This window comes from Carcharodon carcharias, chromosome 7, assembly GCF_017639515.1.
Source record: "Carcharodon carcharias isolate sCarCar2 chromosome 7, sCarCar2.pri, whole genome shotgun sequence".
Classification (NCBI taxonomy): domain Eukaryota; kingdom Metazoa; phylum Chordata; class Chondrichthyes; order Lamniformes; family Lamnidae; genus Carcharodon; species Carcharodon carcharias.
In genome coordinates, this window is record NC_054473.1 from 131,303,768 (window position 1) to 131,322,147 (window position 18,380).

General features: G+C 41.8%; 1 protein-coding gene across 1 annotated transcript in view; it reads left to right on the forward strand.

Annotated features, from left to right (window-relative positions):
• Positions 1-18,380, forward strand: part of cfdp1 (craniofacial development protein 1) — a 205,033-nt gene that overhangs the window by 41,933 nt on the left and 144,720 nt on the right. The window contains exon 5 of the mRNA XM_041192551.1: positions 14,525-14,653. Within this exon, the coding sequence (XP_041048485.1) occupies positions 14,525-14,653 (129 nt within the window). The remainder of the gene's footprint in view (positions 1-14,524; positions 14,654-18,380) is intronic.

Below are 18,380 nucleotides of genomic sequence, written 5' to 3' on the forward strand. Positions count from 1 at the left end.
TATTTTTTTCAATTTGTGGTGTGCTGTTTATGAAAAGTACTAACCTCAGTAATTAAACATCAGAGGCCTGTAGTGTTTGAACTATTGCCCAATTACATCACCCTTTGCAGACTACTGCCTTTAAGATATAGGCACTTCTGTTGAGGCCAATAATACTAATATTACACTTGCAGGGTTGACTGATGATGTTTTCAGCGTTGCAGTCTGATGACTTTATTACACCCGGGAGGCTATTGTGAGAGCAAGTACCGCTCTGTGTCCGTTTTTCAAAACAAAAGTTGGTCCCTTTGTGTATATACCTGTGGGTTGCTTTCACCTTCCTGTTAATGATCGAAGCACACCGTGGACAGCTGCCGACATAGTGGAAATAAAACAAGAGCTACCCTATATAAGGTCATCTGTTGGTAAAGTTGAAATTTATCTTGCCAAAGCAGTGCATTACAGCTTGTGTCAGAAAGATGTTTGTGCCAGCATATAAATAAAATATCTCCCTTGCCTCTTGTAAATGTATTCAAGCCCATAATGTTGGAGACTATGTCCCAGCATGGTACATTACATTTAGTTGTACTGTCTGGATAACTTTAATATTACAAGTGCATTGCAGCTTATGATATCTGAAAATACATCTTTGTATTATGGGATCCTCCATTATGTTTTAATCAGAAAATAACAACTCTGATGTTGGTATTGCAGGGCACCATTTTCCTGTCACCGTTAATTTTCCTTCCTCTCTGTGCTTTGGGACAGAGTAACAAGCCATTGTAGACAATAGAAGCAGAGTAAATAAGTGAGAGGTATGAACGAGGGAAGGGGGGTTTGACGTGGGGGGGGTAGGGAGAGAGTGTTTGTTGGGTGTGTTGGAGAGGGTGGTGAGAATATAAGCATGCAACAGATTGGAAAACGTGTTGCCGTTCCTTCACTGTCACAGGGTCAAATTCCTGAATACCACCCCCCCTTCCAAACAGCACTGTGGGTGTGAATACAGCACATGGACTGCAGCGGTTCAAGAAGGCAGCTTACTACAATTCTCAAGGACAATTAGGGATGGGCAATAAATGCTGGCTGAGCCAGCGACGTCCACATCCCATAAATGAATATAAAAAGAAACAATGATAAGCGAGAAGACAGCATGAGTAAACATATCAGACTGGGGAGTGGGAGAGAGGGGGAAGGAGAAATCAAGGAACAAGAAATGTGGAGGAAGGTACTGCAGCCTGAATTAATTGAGGCCAGCCGTTTTATTTTTTATTCGTATTTCTATGCAAGCATTTACCAGACCACTAATCATTTTATTGGACTGAATCCAGGAAATAATTAGTGAATGTCTGATCACCTACATAGGACTGCATTTGATCAAAAAAAAAATAGAGTTGGTAGGGGAAATAATGTAAACTGATATCTTCCATTTTCATGTCTTATTAAATTTAGATTCTGTCTAATCAGGGACATATAATGGCATAACTTGGTCATAGCTTCAAAAATCATGTATGTTTAACTCCTTTTGTAGTCAGAGTAGTTCTCCAAAAGCATGCTGGTAGTTGTGTGTCACAGTTCACTTGGAGTCCAAGTTGCTCTGGGGAAGGCAGTGGCACAGTGGTATTGTCACTAGACTAGTAACCCAGAGACCCAGGGTAATGCTTTGGGGACCCAGGTTTGAATCCCACCATTGTGGATCTAATGAGGACCATGAAATCATCAAAATAAAAGCAAAATGTTGGAAATCTGAAATATAAGCAACAAAATGATGGAAAACCTCTGGTCTACCAGCATCTGTGGAGAGAGAAACATTTAACGTTTTGAGTCTGTATGATTCTTCAGAGCTGTGAAGAGACTTGAAACGTTAACTGTTTCTCATTTTCTGTTTTTATATCATGAAACCATTGTCGTTTGTCATAAAAGCCCATTTGGTTCATTAATGTCCTTTAAGGAAAGGAAATCTGCCATCCTTACCTGATCTGGCTTACATGTGATTCCAAACCCACAGCAATGTGGTTGACTCCTAAATGGCCCAGCCTAGCAAGTCTCTCACACACACAAACAAAAAATGCTGGAAAAACTGACTGCACCTGTGGAGAGAGCTCTTTAGAAGAGTCAGAAAGACTCGAAACGTTAACTCTGTCTTTCTATCCACACACACTGTCAGACCTGCTGAATTTTTCCAACATTTTTTATTTTTGTTTCAGATTTCCGGCATCTGCAGTATTTTGCCTTTAGCAATCACTCAGTTGTATCAAGCCGCTATAAAGTCAATAAGGAATGAAGTTGGGCGGACTACCTGTCATTGTCTTAAGCATTGGAAACGACAGCGGCAAACTCAGGCATGTTGACCCTGCAAAGTCCTCCTTAGTAACATCTGGGGACTTGTGCCAAAATTGGGAGAGCTTGACTAATCAGTCAAGCCACGGTCTGACATAGTCATCCTCATGGAATCATAAATGTCCCACGCATCGCCAACACCATACCTGGGTGTGTCCTGTCCCACCTGCAAAGGTGGTGGCACAGTGGTGTACAGTCAGGATTCCTCAACATCCACTCCACATCCCAAAACGTCTCATGCATCAGATCAAACAAGGGCAAGGAAACCTCCTGCTGATTACCATGTACAGCCCTCACCTCTCTCAGCTGATGAATCAATGTTGAACACCATTTGGAGGAAGCACTGAGGGTGGCAAGGATGCAAAAATGCACTGGGTGGGAGACTTCAATGCAAGATAAATCCAACCCAACCAATTACTGCTCCATCAGTCCACTGTCAATCATCAGTAAAGTGATGGAAAAGGTCATCAACTATGTTATGAAGTGACACTTGCTTAGCAATAACCTGCTCACTGATGCTCAGTTTGGGTTCTACCAGGGTCACTCAGCTTCTGACCTTATTATAGCCTTGGTTCAAACATGGACTAAAGAGCTGAACTCCAGAGCTGAGGTGAGAGTGACTGCCCTTGACTTCAAGGCAGCATTGAACAGAGATTGGCATCAAGGAGCCCTAGAAAAACTGGAGTCAATGGGAATCAGGGAATACTCTGATGGTTGGGGTCATACCTAGCACAAAGGAAGATGGTTGTGGTTTTTGGAGTTCAATCATCTCAATTCCAGGACATCACTGCAGGAGGTCCTCAAGGTAGTGTCCTAGGCCCAATCATCTTCATTTGTTTCATCAATAACCATCCTTACATTATAAGGTCAGAAGTGGGGATGTTCGTTGATGATTGCACAATGTTCCCCACCATTCGTGATGACTCATACTGAAGCAGCCCATGTCCAAATGTAGCAAGACCTGGACAATGTCCAAGTGGCAAGTAACATTTGTGCCACATGTGCCAGCCAATGACCATCACCAACAAGCGAGAATCTAACTATCATCCCTTGACATCCAGTGGCATTACCATATCTGAATCCCCCACTATCAACATCATCTTGGTGGTTACCATTGACCAGAAACTGAACTGAACTAGACATATAAATACTGTGGCTACAAGAGCAGGCCTGACGCAGAGAATCCTGCAGCGAATAACTCTCACCTACTGACTTCCCAAAGCTTGTCCACCATCTACAAGGCACAAATTAGGAGTGTGTTGGAATACTCTCCACTTGCCTGGAAGTGCAGTTCCGACAACACTCAAGAAGCTTGACCGTATCCAGGACAAAGCTGTCAACTTGATTGTCAACCCATCCACAAACATTCACTCCCTCCACCACATATTGGCAGTGGTGTGTACCATCTACAAAATGTGCTGCAGGAAGTCACCAAGGCTCCTTAGACAGCACCTTCTAAACCCATGATTGCTACAATCTAGAAGGACAAGGGCAGCAGATACATGGGAACACCACCTGGAAATTCCCATCCAAGCCTCTCTCAGTCCTGACTTGAAAATATATTGCCGTTCCTTCACTGTTGCGAGGTCAAAATCCTGGAACTCCCTCTCTTTAAAAGATCTGTGGGTGTACCTACATCACAGGACTGCAGTGGTTCAAAAGGCAGCTGACCACCACCTTCTCAAGGATAATGAGGGATGGGTAATAAATGCTGGCCTAGCCAGCGATGCCCACATCCTATGAATGAACTTTAAAAAATGTGCACTTTTACACATGATGTAGCCTGAAGCTATGAATAGTGATGGTAGAAGTTCCAACTTTCTCTGTGACATGGATAACCAGAAATCTCTCCTCATCTGCCTCCCATTGGCGTGTGTTGGAAGGATTTAGAAGTTAATATTCAACCTGTTTGGCCACGTTATGAACACACCTTCCTTAGCCATCAAGCCCTGAGGTGGGATTTGAACCCAGAGCTTCTGGCTCAGCGTCAGGGGTGCTACGAACTGTGCCACAAGATCTCCTCTCCAAAAGTATACCTGCTTCTAAATGAAGCTTTATACTGTATTTTGGAGAAAAAAATCATGCTTTTAATTTTATGTTCTGAATTTTCAAAACGTCAAACACTAGATTCAACCAAGAAAAGTTGTCCCGGCATCATGCCAAATTGTCTGATTTTCCTTGTATTATGGATTTTGAAAATGTGGGCACGGCTCATGAATCTGATTTGTCGACCCCTCTAAGGTTATAAAGATCCAGCATTTCCACTGAGGAGCTGGACTCACTTTGGGGTGAGGTGTCTACTGGATGGAATGCTTTGATGTGCTTGAGATCTGAATGTTAATCCTTTTTACCTTCACATTACTTGTGTGTTAAGATGTAGTCTGGTTACCAGCTATTCAGTTATAGATTACCGTCAATTATGATTAAATTCGCATCAAATCCTGGCAGTTACTGTTGGCAGGATTTAGTTGTCATAAAGCCTACAGGAAGTGAACTTTATGGATATGTTATGTAGAGGAGGGGTGAAAAGCTAATAAGTTGCTTTTGCTCCCTTTTGAATGTTCTATCTACCATACCTCCTCCTTACCATAATTCAATGATATTCTAGTTATTGCTTTTTCTCCTATTATGTCCCATATAAATGCAATCTACTTAATTGAAGTTGCTTGCATATGAGGAGTGCAGTGATTTGCACTGCAGAATTTTAAAAATACACTGCTTTTCATGATCACTGGACATCTCAAAGTGCTTTACAGCCAACTAAGTTTGTGAAGCGTAGTCACTGTTTTAATGTAAGAAACATGGCAACAACTTGCAAACAACAAACTCCCACTAACAGCAATGTGATAATGACCAGATAATCTATTTTTGTGATGTTAATTGAGGGATAAATACTGGCCAGGACACGAGGGATAACTCCCCTGCTCTTCTTCGGGACCTTTTACATCCATCTACTTAGACAGATGGGGCTTTGGTTTAAAATCTCAACCCAAAGACAGCACCTCTGACAGTGCTGCACCCTCTTAGTAATACACTGGAGTGTCGGCCTTGATTTTTGTGCTCCAGTCCAGTTCTTGTGACTCAGAGGTGAGAGTGCTGCCAAATGAGGCATGGCTGACGCTAATTGAGATTTACTCCTCTCTCCAACTCACCCCACTCCATAAAAATAGGACTTTCAACCTATCATACTTGTGCTGCTGCTTTGCTAAGGTAATCTGAAACTAATCCAACTTTCCTGCTCTCTCTCTATATCCACGTTTGTTTCTCTGCTTTCAATCTTGATCCAATTTCCCCTTAAAATATGCAATGGCCTGTACCTCAACCAACCCCTATGACAAATCATTCCATACTCCAAAACCCACTGCATAGAAATGTTCTTGAACCTCTTTCTTCATTCTCTTAGTGATAATAACCCCATATCACTGGTTCCCCACTAGAAGAAATTGGTATTCCCTATTTACTTTATCAAAATCCTTCATTAATTTTAAAAACCTCTGAAATCTTAGCGTGTTCCTTTCAGATGCTATGTTGACCACTCTGCAGTCCTGTGCCACAATTTGCATATTTAAGGAAGATTTTAAAAATTGTGGCCAAAACCTTTGCTATCTTCACTTTCAACAGCACAGATGTACGCTGAGGGACCATTCCTGTAAACAACTTGCGTTTTAGTTTTTTTTAAAAAGTAAATTATTTTTCTACATTTATTCCTAACTTGTTCCTTATGCTCATGTATACGCCTACCTCCTAATTTCCACCAAGATATGTAAAAACTAATGCAAAATATTTATAGTTTTGCCACACTATTATTCCCGACAATTAGATTCCTTCTCATTCCTGAGTGGCCCTACTTTTGACTATTTTCCTTTTCACATGTGTATGCACACTCTCTTACTATTGGTTTTATTATCTTTCAGTCTCTTTTCATATTCCCTTTATAATCCTTTTAATCTTTGTTTTCAGCTCCCACTACACTTGCCCTAATTTTATAATTACTTTCTTTTTAATTTTCAGCTTAATTTTAATCTCTGCCTTCCATTGAAGTCATAATTGACACAACAACTTTTTGCTTTATTGGAATTTATTTACTTATCCATCTCCTGACCCTTTGACCTATTTGCTAACTTCCCTGCCGATGTTTTGGAGCCAGATCCCTTCAGTTCTTGTGGGACTTTTCCTTTTTCCAGACCAGTTCCATTCTTTGATCTACCATTTATCCTTTTCTTTCCTAACATCGAGCCTAACTATCTATCTAGTCATGATTTCCCAGCGGGGTCTTGTACATCTTGAGTATGCGGATAGTACGTGCAGCTCAAGAGAACTGAATTTTGTTGCTGTTGTCATTTACGATCTTGACCATTATTGCAGAGGAGGTAAGTGAGGGGATGAGGCACTGAGTTTGGTGCCTGATGGAGGTGGCCCCTGCATTATGACTCTTTACAGGAGAGCTGTAAACTCTCTGCTTTTCATACTTTTCATTGATAAGTAGAAAAAATGCACTTATTAACTACTCATTTGTAGAAGTTATAAAAAAAGTATTTTGCAATCTTAAGGCATAGCTAAATGCTATGGGAATAAAAAGGTTGAATGTTGAGGAATCGGGTATTTTAAGATAGGTGCACTTTTCCGGGATCCGCCCAGGGTCATGTGCAATTGCACAGTCCTAATGCTGTCCGAGTACTTGAGAAGTAGGGACAGTTTACTATGTTGGCTCGCATGATGGGGTCAGGAAGGGTAGATGGATGGTCAGTGATGCTTTGGGAATGGTTAGGAGGTAAAAGAACCAGGAAGTGAGTCTCATGAATCAGATGAACTTGGAGAAAACATGAAAAGAGATGGGCAGGAGCCGCTGACTTAGGGCTTTAACAGCATGCCTGGGCTTGGATTAGTAAGCACGGGAGACAGGGAAGGAGCACTGGCAGCTGAAGGGGTTGTCTCGACCCTGATGACAAAGCCCATGAAACCACTCGTGCTTTTTGGAGGTGAAAACAGAGGGCCGGGGGGAAACTGTTCCAAGGAGAAGATTGCGAGTGCAGAAAAGAATCTGGGGTTTATATTTACTCACCTAGTTGATTCTGGAGTAGTGTGCGGCTTTGGCAGAGGAGCGCAGCATGGTGCATGATCACCATTCTGTAAACCCTGCTTAAAGATGTGTTTTTTTCCTATTCATTCATGGGATGTGGGCTTCGCTGGCTGGACCAGCATTTATTGGCCATCCTTAGTTGCCCTTGAAGATGGTGGTGAGCTGTAGGTACACCCACAGTGCTGTTAGGAAGGGAGTTCCAGGATTTTGACCCAGCGACAGTGAAGAAATGACGATATGTTTCCAAGTCAGAATGGTGAGTGACTTTGAGGGGAACTTGCAGGTGGTGATGTTCCCATATATCTGCTGTCCCTGTCCTTCTAGATGGTAGTGATTGTGGGTTTGGAAGGTGCTGTCATAGGCCCCTTGGTGAATTCCAGCAGTGCATCTTTTGGATAGTACACACTGTTGCTACTGTATGTCAGTGGTGGAGGGAGTGAATATTTGTGGATATGCTGCCAATCAAGCAGGCTGCTTTGTCCTGGATGGTGTCAAGGTTCTTGACTGTTATGGGAGCTGCATTTATCCAGGCAAGTGGGGAGTATTCCATCACACTACTGATTTGTGCCTTGTAAAACGATGGGCAGGCTTTGTGGAGTCAGGCGGTAAGTTACTTGTCACAGGATTCCTAGCCTTTGACCGGTGTGGAGATGAATCCAGCCCTGCTTTAAAGCTACAATAGTCAAAGAGCTCACTGATCACTGAGCAAGGTCACACATAAGAGCAACTACTTAGACAAGGTAAACAAAAACGGAATTACCTGGAAAAACTCAGCAGGTCTGGCAGCATCGGCGGAGAAGAAAAGAGTTGACGTTTTGAGTCCTCATGACCCTTCAGCAGAACTGAGTGAATATTAGGAGAGGGGTGAAATATAAGCTGATTTAAGGTGGGGCGGGGTGCCGGGGGGGTGAGAAGTGGGGGGGAGGTGATGTGGTTGTAGGGACAAGCAAGCAGTAAAAGGAGCAGATAATCAAAAGATGTCACAGACAAAGGAACAAAGAGGTGTTGAAGGTGGTGATATTATCTAAATGAATGTGCTAATTAAGAATGGATGGCAGGGCACTCAAGGTACAGCTCTAGTGGGGGTGGGTTGGAAAGACTAGCAGGGCATACAAGATTTAAAAATAATGGAAATAGGTGGGAAAAGAAAAATCTGTATAAATTATTGGAAAAAAACAAAAGGAAGGGGGAAGAAACGGAAAGGGGGTGGGGATGGAGGAAGGAGTTCAAGATCTAAAGTTGTTGAATTCAATATTCAGTCTGGAAGGCTGTAAAGTGCCTAGTTGGAAGATGAGGTGCTGTTCCTCCAGTTTGCGTTGGGTTTCACTGGAACAATGCAGCAAGCCAAGGACAGACATGTGGGCAAGAGAGCAGGGTGGAGTGTTAAAATGGCAAGCGACAGGGAGTTTTGGGTCTTTCTTGCAGACAGACCGCAGGTGTTCTGCAAAGCGGTCGCCCAGTTTACGTTTGGTCTCTCCAATGTAGAGGAGACCGCATTGGGAGCAACGAATGCAGTAGACTAAGTTGGGGGAAATGCAAGTGAAATGCTGCTTCACTTGAAAGGAGTGTTTGGGCCCTTGGACGGTGAGGAGAGAGGAAGTGAAGGGGCAGGTGTTGCGTTTTTTGCGTGGGCATGGGGAGGTGCCATAGGTAGGGCTTGAGGAGTAGGGGGTGATGGAGGAATGGACCAGGGTGTCCCGGAGGGAACAATCCCTACGGAATGCTGCCGGGGGGGTGAAGGGAAGATGTGTTTGGTGGTGGCATCATGCTGGAGTTGGCGGAAATGGCAGAGGATGATCCTTTGAATGCGGAGGCTGGTGGGGTGATAAGTGAGGAAAAGGGGGACCCTATCATGTTTCTGGGAGGGAGGAGAAGGCGTGAGGGCGGATGCGCGGGAGATAGGCCAGACATGGTTGAGGGCCCTGTCAACGACCGTGGGTGGAAAACCTCGGTTAAGGAAGAAGGAGGTTGTCAGAGGAACTGTTTTTGAAGGTAGCATCATCAGAACACATGCATTTCCCCCAACTTAGTCTACTGCATTCGTTGCTCCCAATGCGGTCTCCTCTACATTGGAGAGACCAAACGTAACCTGGGCGACCGCTTTGCAGAACACCTTCGGTCTGTCTGCAAGAAAGACCCAAACCTCCCTGTCGCTTGCCATTTTAACACTCCACCCTGCTCTCTTGCCCACATGTCTGTCCTTGGCTTGCTACATTGTTCTAGTGAAGCCCAACGCAAATTGGAGGGACAGCACCTCATTTTCCGACTAGGCACTTTACAGCCTTCCGGATTGAATATTGAATTCAACAACTTTAGATCTTGAACTCCTTCCTCCATCCCCACCCCCTTTCCGTTTCTTCCCCCTTCCTTTTGTTTTTTTCAATAATTTATATAGAGTTTTCTTTTCCCACCTATTTCCATTATTTTTAAATCTTGTATGCCCTGCTAGTCTTTCCACCACACCCCCACTGGAGCTGTACCTTGAGTGCCTTGCCATCCATTCTTAATTAGCACATTCGTTTAGATAATATCACCAACTTCAATGCCTGTGTTCTTTGTTCCTTTGTCTGTGACATCTTTTGATTATCTGCTCCTATCACTGCTTGCTTGTCCCTGCAACCACACCACCTCCCCGCCACTTCTCCCCCCCCCCACCCACCCACCTTAAACCCCAGCTTATATTTCACCCCTCCTAATATTCACTCAGTTCTGTTGAAGGGTCATGAGGACTCGAAACGTCAACTCTTTTCTTCTCCGCCGATGCTGCCAGACCTGCTGAGTTTTTCCAGGTAATTCTGTTTTTGTTTTGGATTTCCAGCATCCGCAGTTTTTTGTTTTTATATTTTTTTTACTTAGACGAGGTACTGGAGGGCCACTGCTACCCATGGAACTGTATCTCCATATTAGGGAGAAAAATGAATAAAATTGAGGGAGAAAAGAAACTGCAACTTGTATACACCTTTTATACCCGTCCCCTTTCCCCCCATACTCCTTGTTTTAATCACTATTTCTTGCCAAAACAAGCCATAGTCAAGCTCATACTATTTGAAAATGGAGGAATAAAATCAGTGAAGAATTAAAAAACTTCAGTGGTTAGTATTTTACCCTTATTCTTCATATGCTTCTCAGAATAATAGGCCAAATGAAAAAAATATAAGCAGATTTCAATAAAAATTGATACCCTCATTTCCTTACGTTCATTTTAAAATGCCAACTCCTAATATCATACACCTGAGGGAGGAGTTCAGTGTAAATACTTTTGTCATTCTGATTTTTTTTGTGCTTTTTAGTTTCCTGTTATTTAATTTTCTCTTTCAAGATCTTGGCTTTCCCTTGGTTGTTTTCTCTCCTTTTGCAGTCTTCATTGTTTCCCGGGCTGTCTGGTAATTTGTTTCCTTATCCGAAGAATGGAATGAGCTGAACCCTTTGGTCCATTTGATTTCCAGTAGGAGCAAAAGGCGGTCCAAACAATATGGCATTTTAAAAAAAAAGCCTGGAATAAAATCCTGATCCTCATTTAAGGTGATTTACTAACAGTAATGGACATGTGATCCTTCAGGGATTGTAATTGAGGACAGGCAAGCTTAACTGAAGCATTCAACCTGCAATTTTGTCTTTGAATCAACCTGCATTTCCTCAGTTACAATCCCTGCGGAGATTAGTGTGCAGCTTTGGCAGAGTAGAGTGTGGCCTGGTGCTTGATCACCATATTGTGACCCCTGCTGAAAAATATGTCTCTTTGAACATCAATTGGGGAGTTTTCCTTGTACTTCAGCTTGTCCAATATTGCTCAATTATCATATTTGCTTTTTTAAAAATGTTGTACTAATTTCGCTTCAATGCCATTAACCCTTCCAAGAGGATATGAGGACATACATAATGGATGGAGTCAACTTGAAGCTGCAGATTATTCAGAGAGATCTTTTTCTTTTTTGATAATCCTGTGCCTGGTAGCTTTCAAGATTGAAGGTTAAATATGTAAAGCCGTCATGGAGAAAAAAATTAACCAGTCAAAATTTTGAAATGTTAAAAGATTTTCAGGAGGAGGAATTGAACTGTACAGTGATATTTAGAAATCCATTTGCTTTGTTTTGATTCATTCCAAAGGAGTGCCATTAGTGGCGTTGACATTTAAAGGTCAAAAAATATTTAGCTGGTTTACAAAATACATTTGATAATGGGCAAGCCAGGGATGCCACCCATGAGCCACTGATGATTAGTGCATTCAAAGTATGCCATCCATACCTTTGTTATTATCCCTGTGGAGACTGAAAACTTTTAAAAAGAAATTTGAACTTCCAGTGACTGACTGACTGACTGATTCACACAACAAGGTTTTAAGACTTTTACTGTAACTAACGAACCAAAAGCAGCATTGATGGAATGCTATTTCAGTAGGCAACTTAAAATCTTAACTACAGAAAAGATCCCCCATTTAACTTTTACAATGACCAAAAATCCATCTGCCTTGTTTCTACTTTTACTCTCCCTTAAGTGGGCACTTCATTCTGCAGGAACCAGTCCACAGCTATCCTTAGCTCCGTTTTCTTTTTTGAGTCAGTTAACTTCTACTCCCCAAACTAACTTTCATGGTGAAGGACAAATTGGAATTACCTATCTTTGTTTAAATCCTCATGAGCTTGGTCTCTTCAGTCTAAGAGCAAGCATCCTCATGCATCTTGCGCGGTGAACAATAGAGACTTCCTGACTCTCTTTCTCTGTTCTTTCACACTCGCTTTCTCTAATTCTTACAGACTGATCCTGCTTGTAAAGTTGTGATTTTTTTTCGGAAAACTTGCATCCTGACCCTACAAGGGCCTCCTATGGACCCTTCTCTCTCCTAGCCCATCCCCATGGCACCTTAAATCACGTGGGACATGTATCCAAGTAGAAATGCTAATTAGCTATCCTCTAGATCCCCAACTTCATTCTATCTTGGAATTAAATAGACAGTTTAAATTATAACCAATTACAAAATCTGACATTGCTAACATCTCTGGGAGGCAAACTGTGTTCCCACAATAAGTACAGCTGCCCTGATCATTGTTTACACATGTAAATATCTCTCTCCTTCTTCCCAGTAAGAGAACCTGGGCCTCCATAACCCCACCACTCCCCTTTAATCTTTAACAATCAAGGCACCCAAGCTTCTTGTTGGACAGAAATACAGAAAAGGTCACATGAACCCCTTCGTTCCTCCATCTTATCCCAAATTTAAAGAGACAGTCTGGAATCACCGCAATCTTTTCAACCTCGTATTTGTGACAATCTCTAGACTTGACTACTTCAACATACTCCAGGCCGGCTTCCCACGTTCTACCCTCTAAACTTAAGGTCACCCAAAACTCTGTCCTAACTCTCACCAAGTTCTGTTCTTTGAATTCATTACCCCTGTCCTTCCTGAACTATATTGACTTCGGGTTAAGCAACCCCTTGATTTAAAATTCTCATCCTTGTTTTCTGATATTTTTATGGCCTCGCCCTTCTCTTTCTATAATCTCCTATTGCTCTAAAACCCACCAAGGTATATGTGCTTCTCCAATCCTAGCCTCCTGATTTTAATCGCTCCACCATGGCCCTAAGTTGCCATGGCCCTAAGCTCTGGAATTTCCTCCCTTCATCTCTCCATTTCTTTTTTCCCCTCCAAGGCACCCTCTAAAGACTTACCCCTGACCAAGCCTTTGGTCACCTGGTGTAATATTGCCTTGTGTGGCTTGATATCAAATGTTGTTTTATTATGCCCGTGAAGTTTTACTACATTGAATATGCTATATAAATATAAGTTCAAAATACTGGAACTCCAGCTTGTCCCTAACAGCACTGTAGGTCTACCTACACCACATGGACTGCAGCAGATCAAGAAGGCAGCTCACCATCACCTTTTCAAGGGCATTTAGGGATGGGCAGTTAGGAATGGATGTCAAACTAGGGTCAATTGAAGGAAATCAGCAGTAGGTAAGGATATGCTTTTTTTTAAACCTTTAAGTAAAAGCTGTGAAGGCAGCATTGGCAGGAGCCTTACAATAGTGTCGCTTCCTGCTGTTTTGTTAAGCACTGGTGCGTAAGATAAAAGATCTGGAGAGAGATGAGGAAAACTAACTGGTAGAATAGTGGTACAGCAAATGGTGTAGTAAAATGCACAGGTTTTTTAAGAGACTCCCCTAGAATGGAGATGAGTTGGTAAACTTGAAGTTATAGCCCTTTGGGCAAGGTGCTGTCCATTAGTTCTTTGGAAATGTAACCCAGCAAGCTTGCTAGCTTCGGATGGAAAATGGCAAGCATTCCTGGGAAGGAATGTGTGAAGTATCATGAAACCTGTTTAGAAATCTAATGAAGCTCAAGTTTAATTTTGATCTTCATGGTGGTGGCATGCATATTGATAATGCGCAGTATGTTAGAACTTAGACTGCATTTTTAAAAGAAATTGTCAGCCAATCCTACAGGTATAACTGATCAAAAGAAGGACAGGTTGCAAGGTGCTGTCCATTCACAGCTGGGATCTTGAGTATGAATCCAGTTTAGACATATGAGATGAAAAGCAAGTTATCTTTAGCTTTACTGCTAAGGATCTAATGTGAAATGGGTGGCAATTTAAACATGTTTAAATAGTTAGATAATTTAGCATAAAATGATTGTTTGCTCAGAGACAAGTAAAACTGTGTAGGAGAATGGTGAGTATGGATATGTTTTTTCACCACGATCACATTTGCCAAGACACTATTTGAAGAGAAGGGGAATTCTTCCCCTGGTCAATATTCATCATTCAACCAACCTACCTTTCCAAAAAAAATCATCTGTTTATGGAACCTTTCTGTTCATAAGTTGATTCCTTTGTTTTCCAACATTATACCAGTGACTTTAAAAGTACTTCTTTAGCTATAAATCACTCTAGGACATCCTTAGGTTGTGAAAGGCACTATATAAATGTAACTATTCTTTATCTTCAGTTTTTAACCTGGTTTGAGATTGATCTATAGGTTGTTATTTTAGTTGAATATTCAATCCATAGTACGTGAAATCTGTTTAAGCTGTTCTGTTTATATAAGCAAAATGAGGGACTTAAGACTAAAAAAAATAGTAACTTTGATTTTGCATAAAATCCAACAATTTTATTTTGTTCTGTCTTAGGGTGACTAAAGAAGTGGATGCTGCTTCCAAAGAAGCTAAAATCTTTTTGAAAAACCAGAATGAAGTTCAGGAAAAAGGTTCTCCAGCAGCACCAGCAACCATGGAAGTGGGAGCTCCGACAGGTTCAGGGTAAGTACTGATTCCCATCAGTCACACAGGATTAGAAATTGGCATCTCCGGATGTCAGTCAAACCACATCATAAATATAAATATATTTTGAAGTATGTACTGGTTGTTCAGTTAACCATTTATCTTTATATATATTTCACGTAGGAAACTGGAGACCTAGTAATCTATCCATATTTGTGGCCAAATTTCAGCCTAGCTTGGTCTATGTTGGTTGTACTTGTACTACTGTATTTCCCAAAACTTTTTAGATTCAGTGCTTCCAATTTGTAGCTACATTGGCAGTGTGCTTTTGTGATGTCTCCAGACTGCTGTCTTGTAAAATGAAGTTCAGATTCAGGTGTAAGTGGGCCAGTGCAAGTGATCTAAAATTCAAGATTTCTAAATTGGTTCTCTTTTCTGAAGGCAGTGTTCAGATCAGTATCTGGACATGCATTGTGTCCAAAGTCTCAAAGCTCTACGTGGTTTCAAGTTACTTAGGAAAGAAAAAATAAGTGGTTGAACTCTTATGTCCATGCTGGCACAGCATAATTTTGAGTTTGTTTCTTTGAAACCCATGTTGGGGAAGAAAACTGATCTTTGCAGTAGATGGTTCACATGAAAAATTAATTGTTTGGTTAAATCTATATCAAATTCACAGCAGAATTGAAGTCTAAGAAAAACAGAACTTGTAAACACCTGCAGCAACTTTGTCTGACATCTTTTTTGACAGAATCTTGGTGCTAGATCAGTGCTTGATTTAATCCAAATGATGTCTAAGGAAATTGATTTATAATCTAGGTAATTCACAAATCCCCAGCTGGATAAAAATCCTAATTAGTTTCTAGCTCTATAGGTGATTGACCTCGCTTCTAATATAGCAAAGAATTAAAAAGGCCCATCATTATTCCCAGGTCAATGAAACAGCATAATCTGGATCCCTTTGCATTGCGTACACTTTAATAATTGTAAATCATTTTAATGGCTTGAACACCAAGTTCTTTTCGTTGTTGAACCATTTTCACCAATGATAGAAGTGTCCTTCATACTTTTGATTTTTGTGATTTTGCTTTGTTGAGAAAACTTTGTTCTGAAATTCTCCTATTTAATTCACTAAGTACATTGCAAATGAAAATGAATGTGAATTCATGAACTATTTAACTACTATATTTTTCAAAATATATTTAAGACAAGTTGTGTTGCACTTTAAGACAGAATCATTTTCAGATTTGCTTGTCATTGTCATTTACTTAAGAAGCAGCCAAGAAAACGAAATAGTGTGTTCAGGGTTTTTTCCTACCTGTTTTCACCTTCTGTTGCATTTTTCACCTTTTTCCTGCAGGCATGTATGTATACGTTAAACATGCAAGCACTATATATTGAGAAACTCTGCCATTTCTCTGACATTTTTGTAGCCACAGATTTCCAAAGATACAATTGGACAATTTGAATCTAGCTGGGCCTTGGGAAGCTAATTACTGCCATCTTGTTACAAAGAAAATGTTGATTCTCTTTATCTCTTTCATATATAGGAACATTTTTCCAGATGCTGACAGGGAAGCAGAGGAGAAATCATGGTGCTGCACTTTAATCTTAGAAAGTACTGGCCAGAGAGGAAAATCTGGGTCCTAATTATGAGGTAGTAGAGCCAGACTAGAATCTGGAGGCCTCTTTAAAAAAAAATTAAGTTTGAATTGAGCACCAGATCCGCTGGCAGTGCAAAAACTATTTCCCTTGTGTTACTGCTGCTGGTTCGTATTATGTTGAACATATGCGCATAAATAGAAGGGAACAATAGTATAGTGGTTATGGTACTGAATTAGTAATCTAGGGGACTAGACTAATGATCCAAGGACATGTGTTCAAATCCCACCATGGCAGCTGAATTTAAATTCAGATAATTAAATCAGGAATAAAACTAGTACCAACAATGATTTTCCAATTTATTCTTTCTTGGGATGTGGGTGTCACTGACTAAGCCAACATTTGTTGCCCACCCCTCATTGCTGTTGAGAAGGTGGGGGTGAGCCGTCCTCTTGAATTGCCGGAGTCCATCTGGTGCAGGTCGACCCACACTGCTGTTAGGGAGGGAGTTCCAGCAATTTGTGCCAGACACAGTGAAGGAACAGTGACACAGCTCCAAGTCAGGATTGTGTGTGTCCTGGAGGGGAACTTGCTGATAGTGGTGTTCCCATGCATCTACTGCCCTTGTCCTTCTAGGTGATGGCATCTTCCAAAGCTGTGACCTTTGTCGAGGAGACTTGATGAGTTGCTGCAGTGCATCTTTAATGTGGTACGCATTGCTGCTACTGTGCGTCGGTGGTGAAGGGAATGAATATTTAAGGTGGTGAATGTGGTGCCAATCAAGTGGGCTGCTTTGTTCTGGATGATGTTGAGCTTCCTGAATGTTTATAGAGCCATGTAAACCTATGGGCTTTTCTTCGGTTCTGGAGACGCCAGCCTAGTGACGCGACCGACTGGGAGGCACTAGAATCTTGCGAGTGACAGTCATGACACAAGCTGCCCGGCATTGAACTTTCTCAAGGAGGGTAATGTTTCTTACAGTATCTGGGTCCCAAGTGGCTATGCCTTGTTCTAAGTGTGGTCTAACCAATGTCTGGTACAGCATTTCCATTACTATAGTTGAAGAGTGATTGAAGTTCTGTTTCACGAACCCAAGCATTTTGGATGCCTTGGAGGTTGCCCTACTGACTTTGTACATTCCACTTCAAATTATTTTGGATGTGGATTCCTAAGTAATGACATTCCTGGGAAATTTTTCATGTTACCGGTTTGATGCCAGTGTTGTCGCTGTACTGAAGCAGCTTGACTAGGGCCGTGGCTAGTTCTGGAGCACAAGTCTTTAATACTATTGCTGGACTGTTATTGGGGCCCACAGCCTTTGATGTATTCAGTGCCTTCAGCCATTTCTTTATCACATGGAGTGAATTGAATTGGCTGAAGACTGGCACCTGTGATGCTGGGAACCTCAGGAAGAGGCTGAGATTGGTCATCCACTTGGCACTTCTGGCTGAAGGTGGTTGCAATACTTCCGTCTTGTCTTTTGCACTTATATACTGAGCTCCCCAATTATTGAAACTGGGGATATTTGTGGAGCTGCCTCCGATTAGGTTATTTAATTGTCCACCCCATTCACAACTGGATATGGCAGAACTGCAGAGCTTTGACCTGATCTGTTGATTGTGGGATTGCCTAGCTGTGTCTATTGCATGCTGCTTCCACTGTTTGGTCCTGTGCTGCAGCTTCATCAGGCTGACACCTCATTTTTAGGTAAGCCTGATGCTGCTACTAGGATGCTGTCCTGCATCCTTCATTGAACCAAGGTTGAACCCCCCAGCTTGATGCTAATGGTAGAGTGGGGTGATATGTCAGGCCATGAGGTTAAAGATTGTGGTTGAATACAGTTCTGTTGCTGCTGATGGCCCACAGCATCTTCTAGTGCTCAGTTTCCCATTTAGCATGGTGGTACACAAAACATGATGGAACGTATCCTCAGTGTGTCTCCAAAAGGACTGTCCGGTGGTCACTCATACCGATACTATCACAGACAGATGTACCTGTGGTAGTAGATTGCTGAGGACTAGGCCAAGTAGGTTTTTCCCTCTTGTTGGTTCCCTCACCATCTGCTACAGACCCAGTCTAGCAGCTAAGTCCTTAAGGACTCAGTCAGTAGTGGTGCTACTTAACCACTCTATCATGAAGACATTAATGTCTATAATGTTGCTGGAAA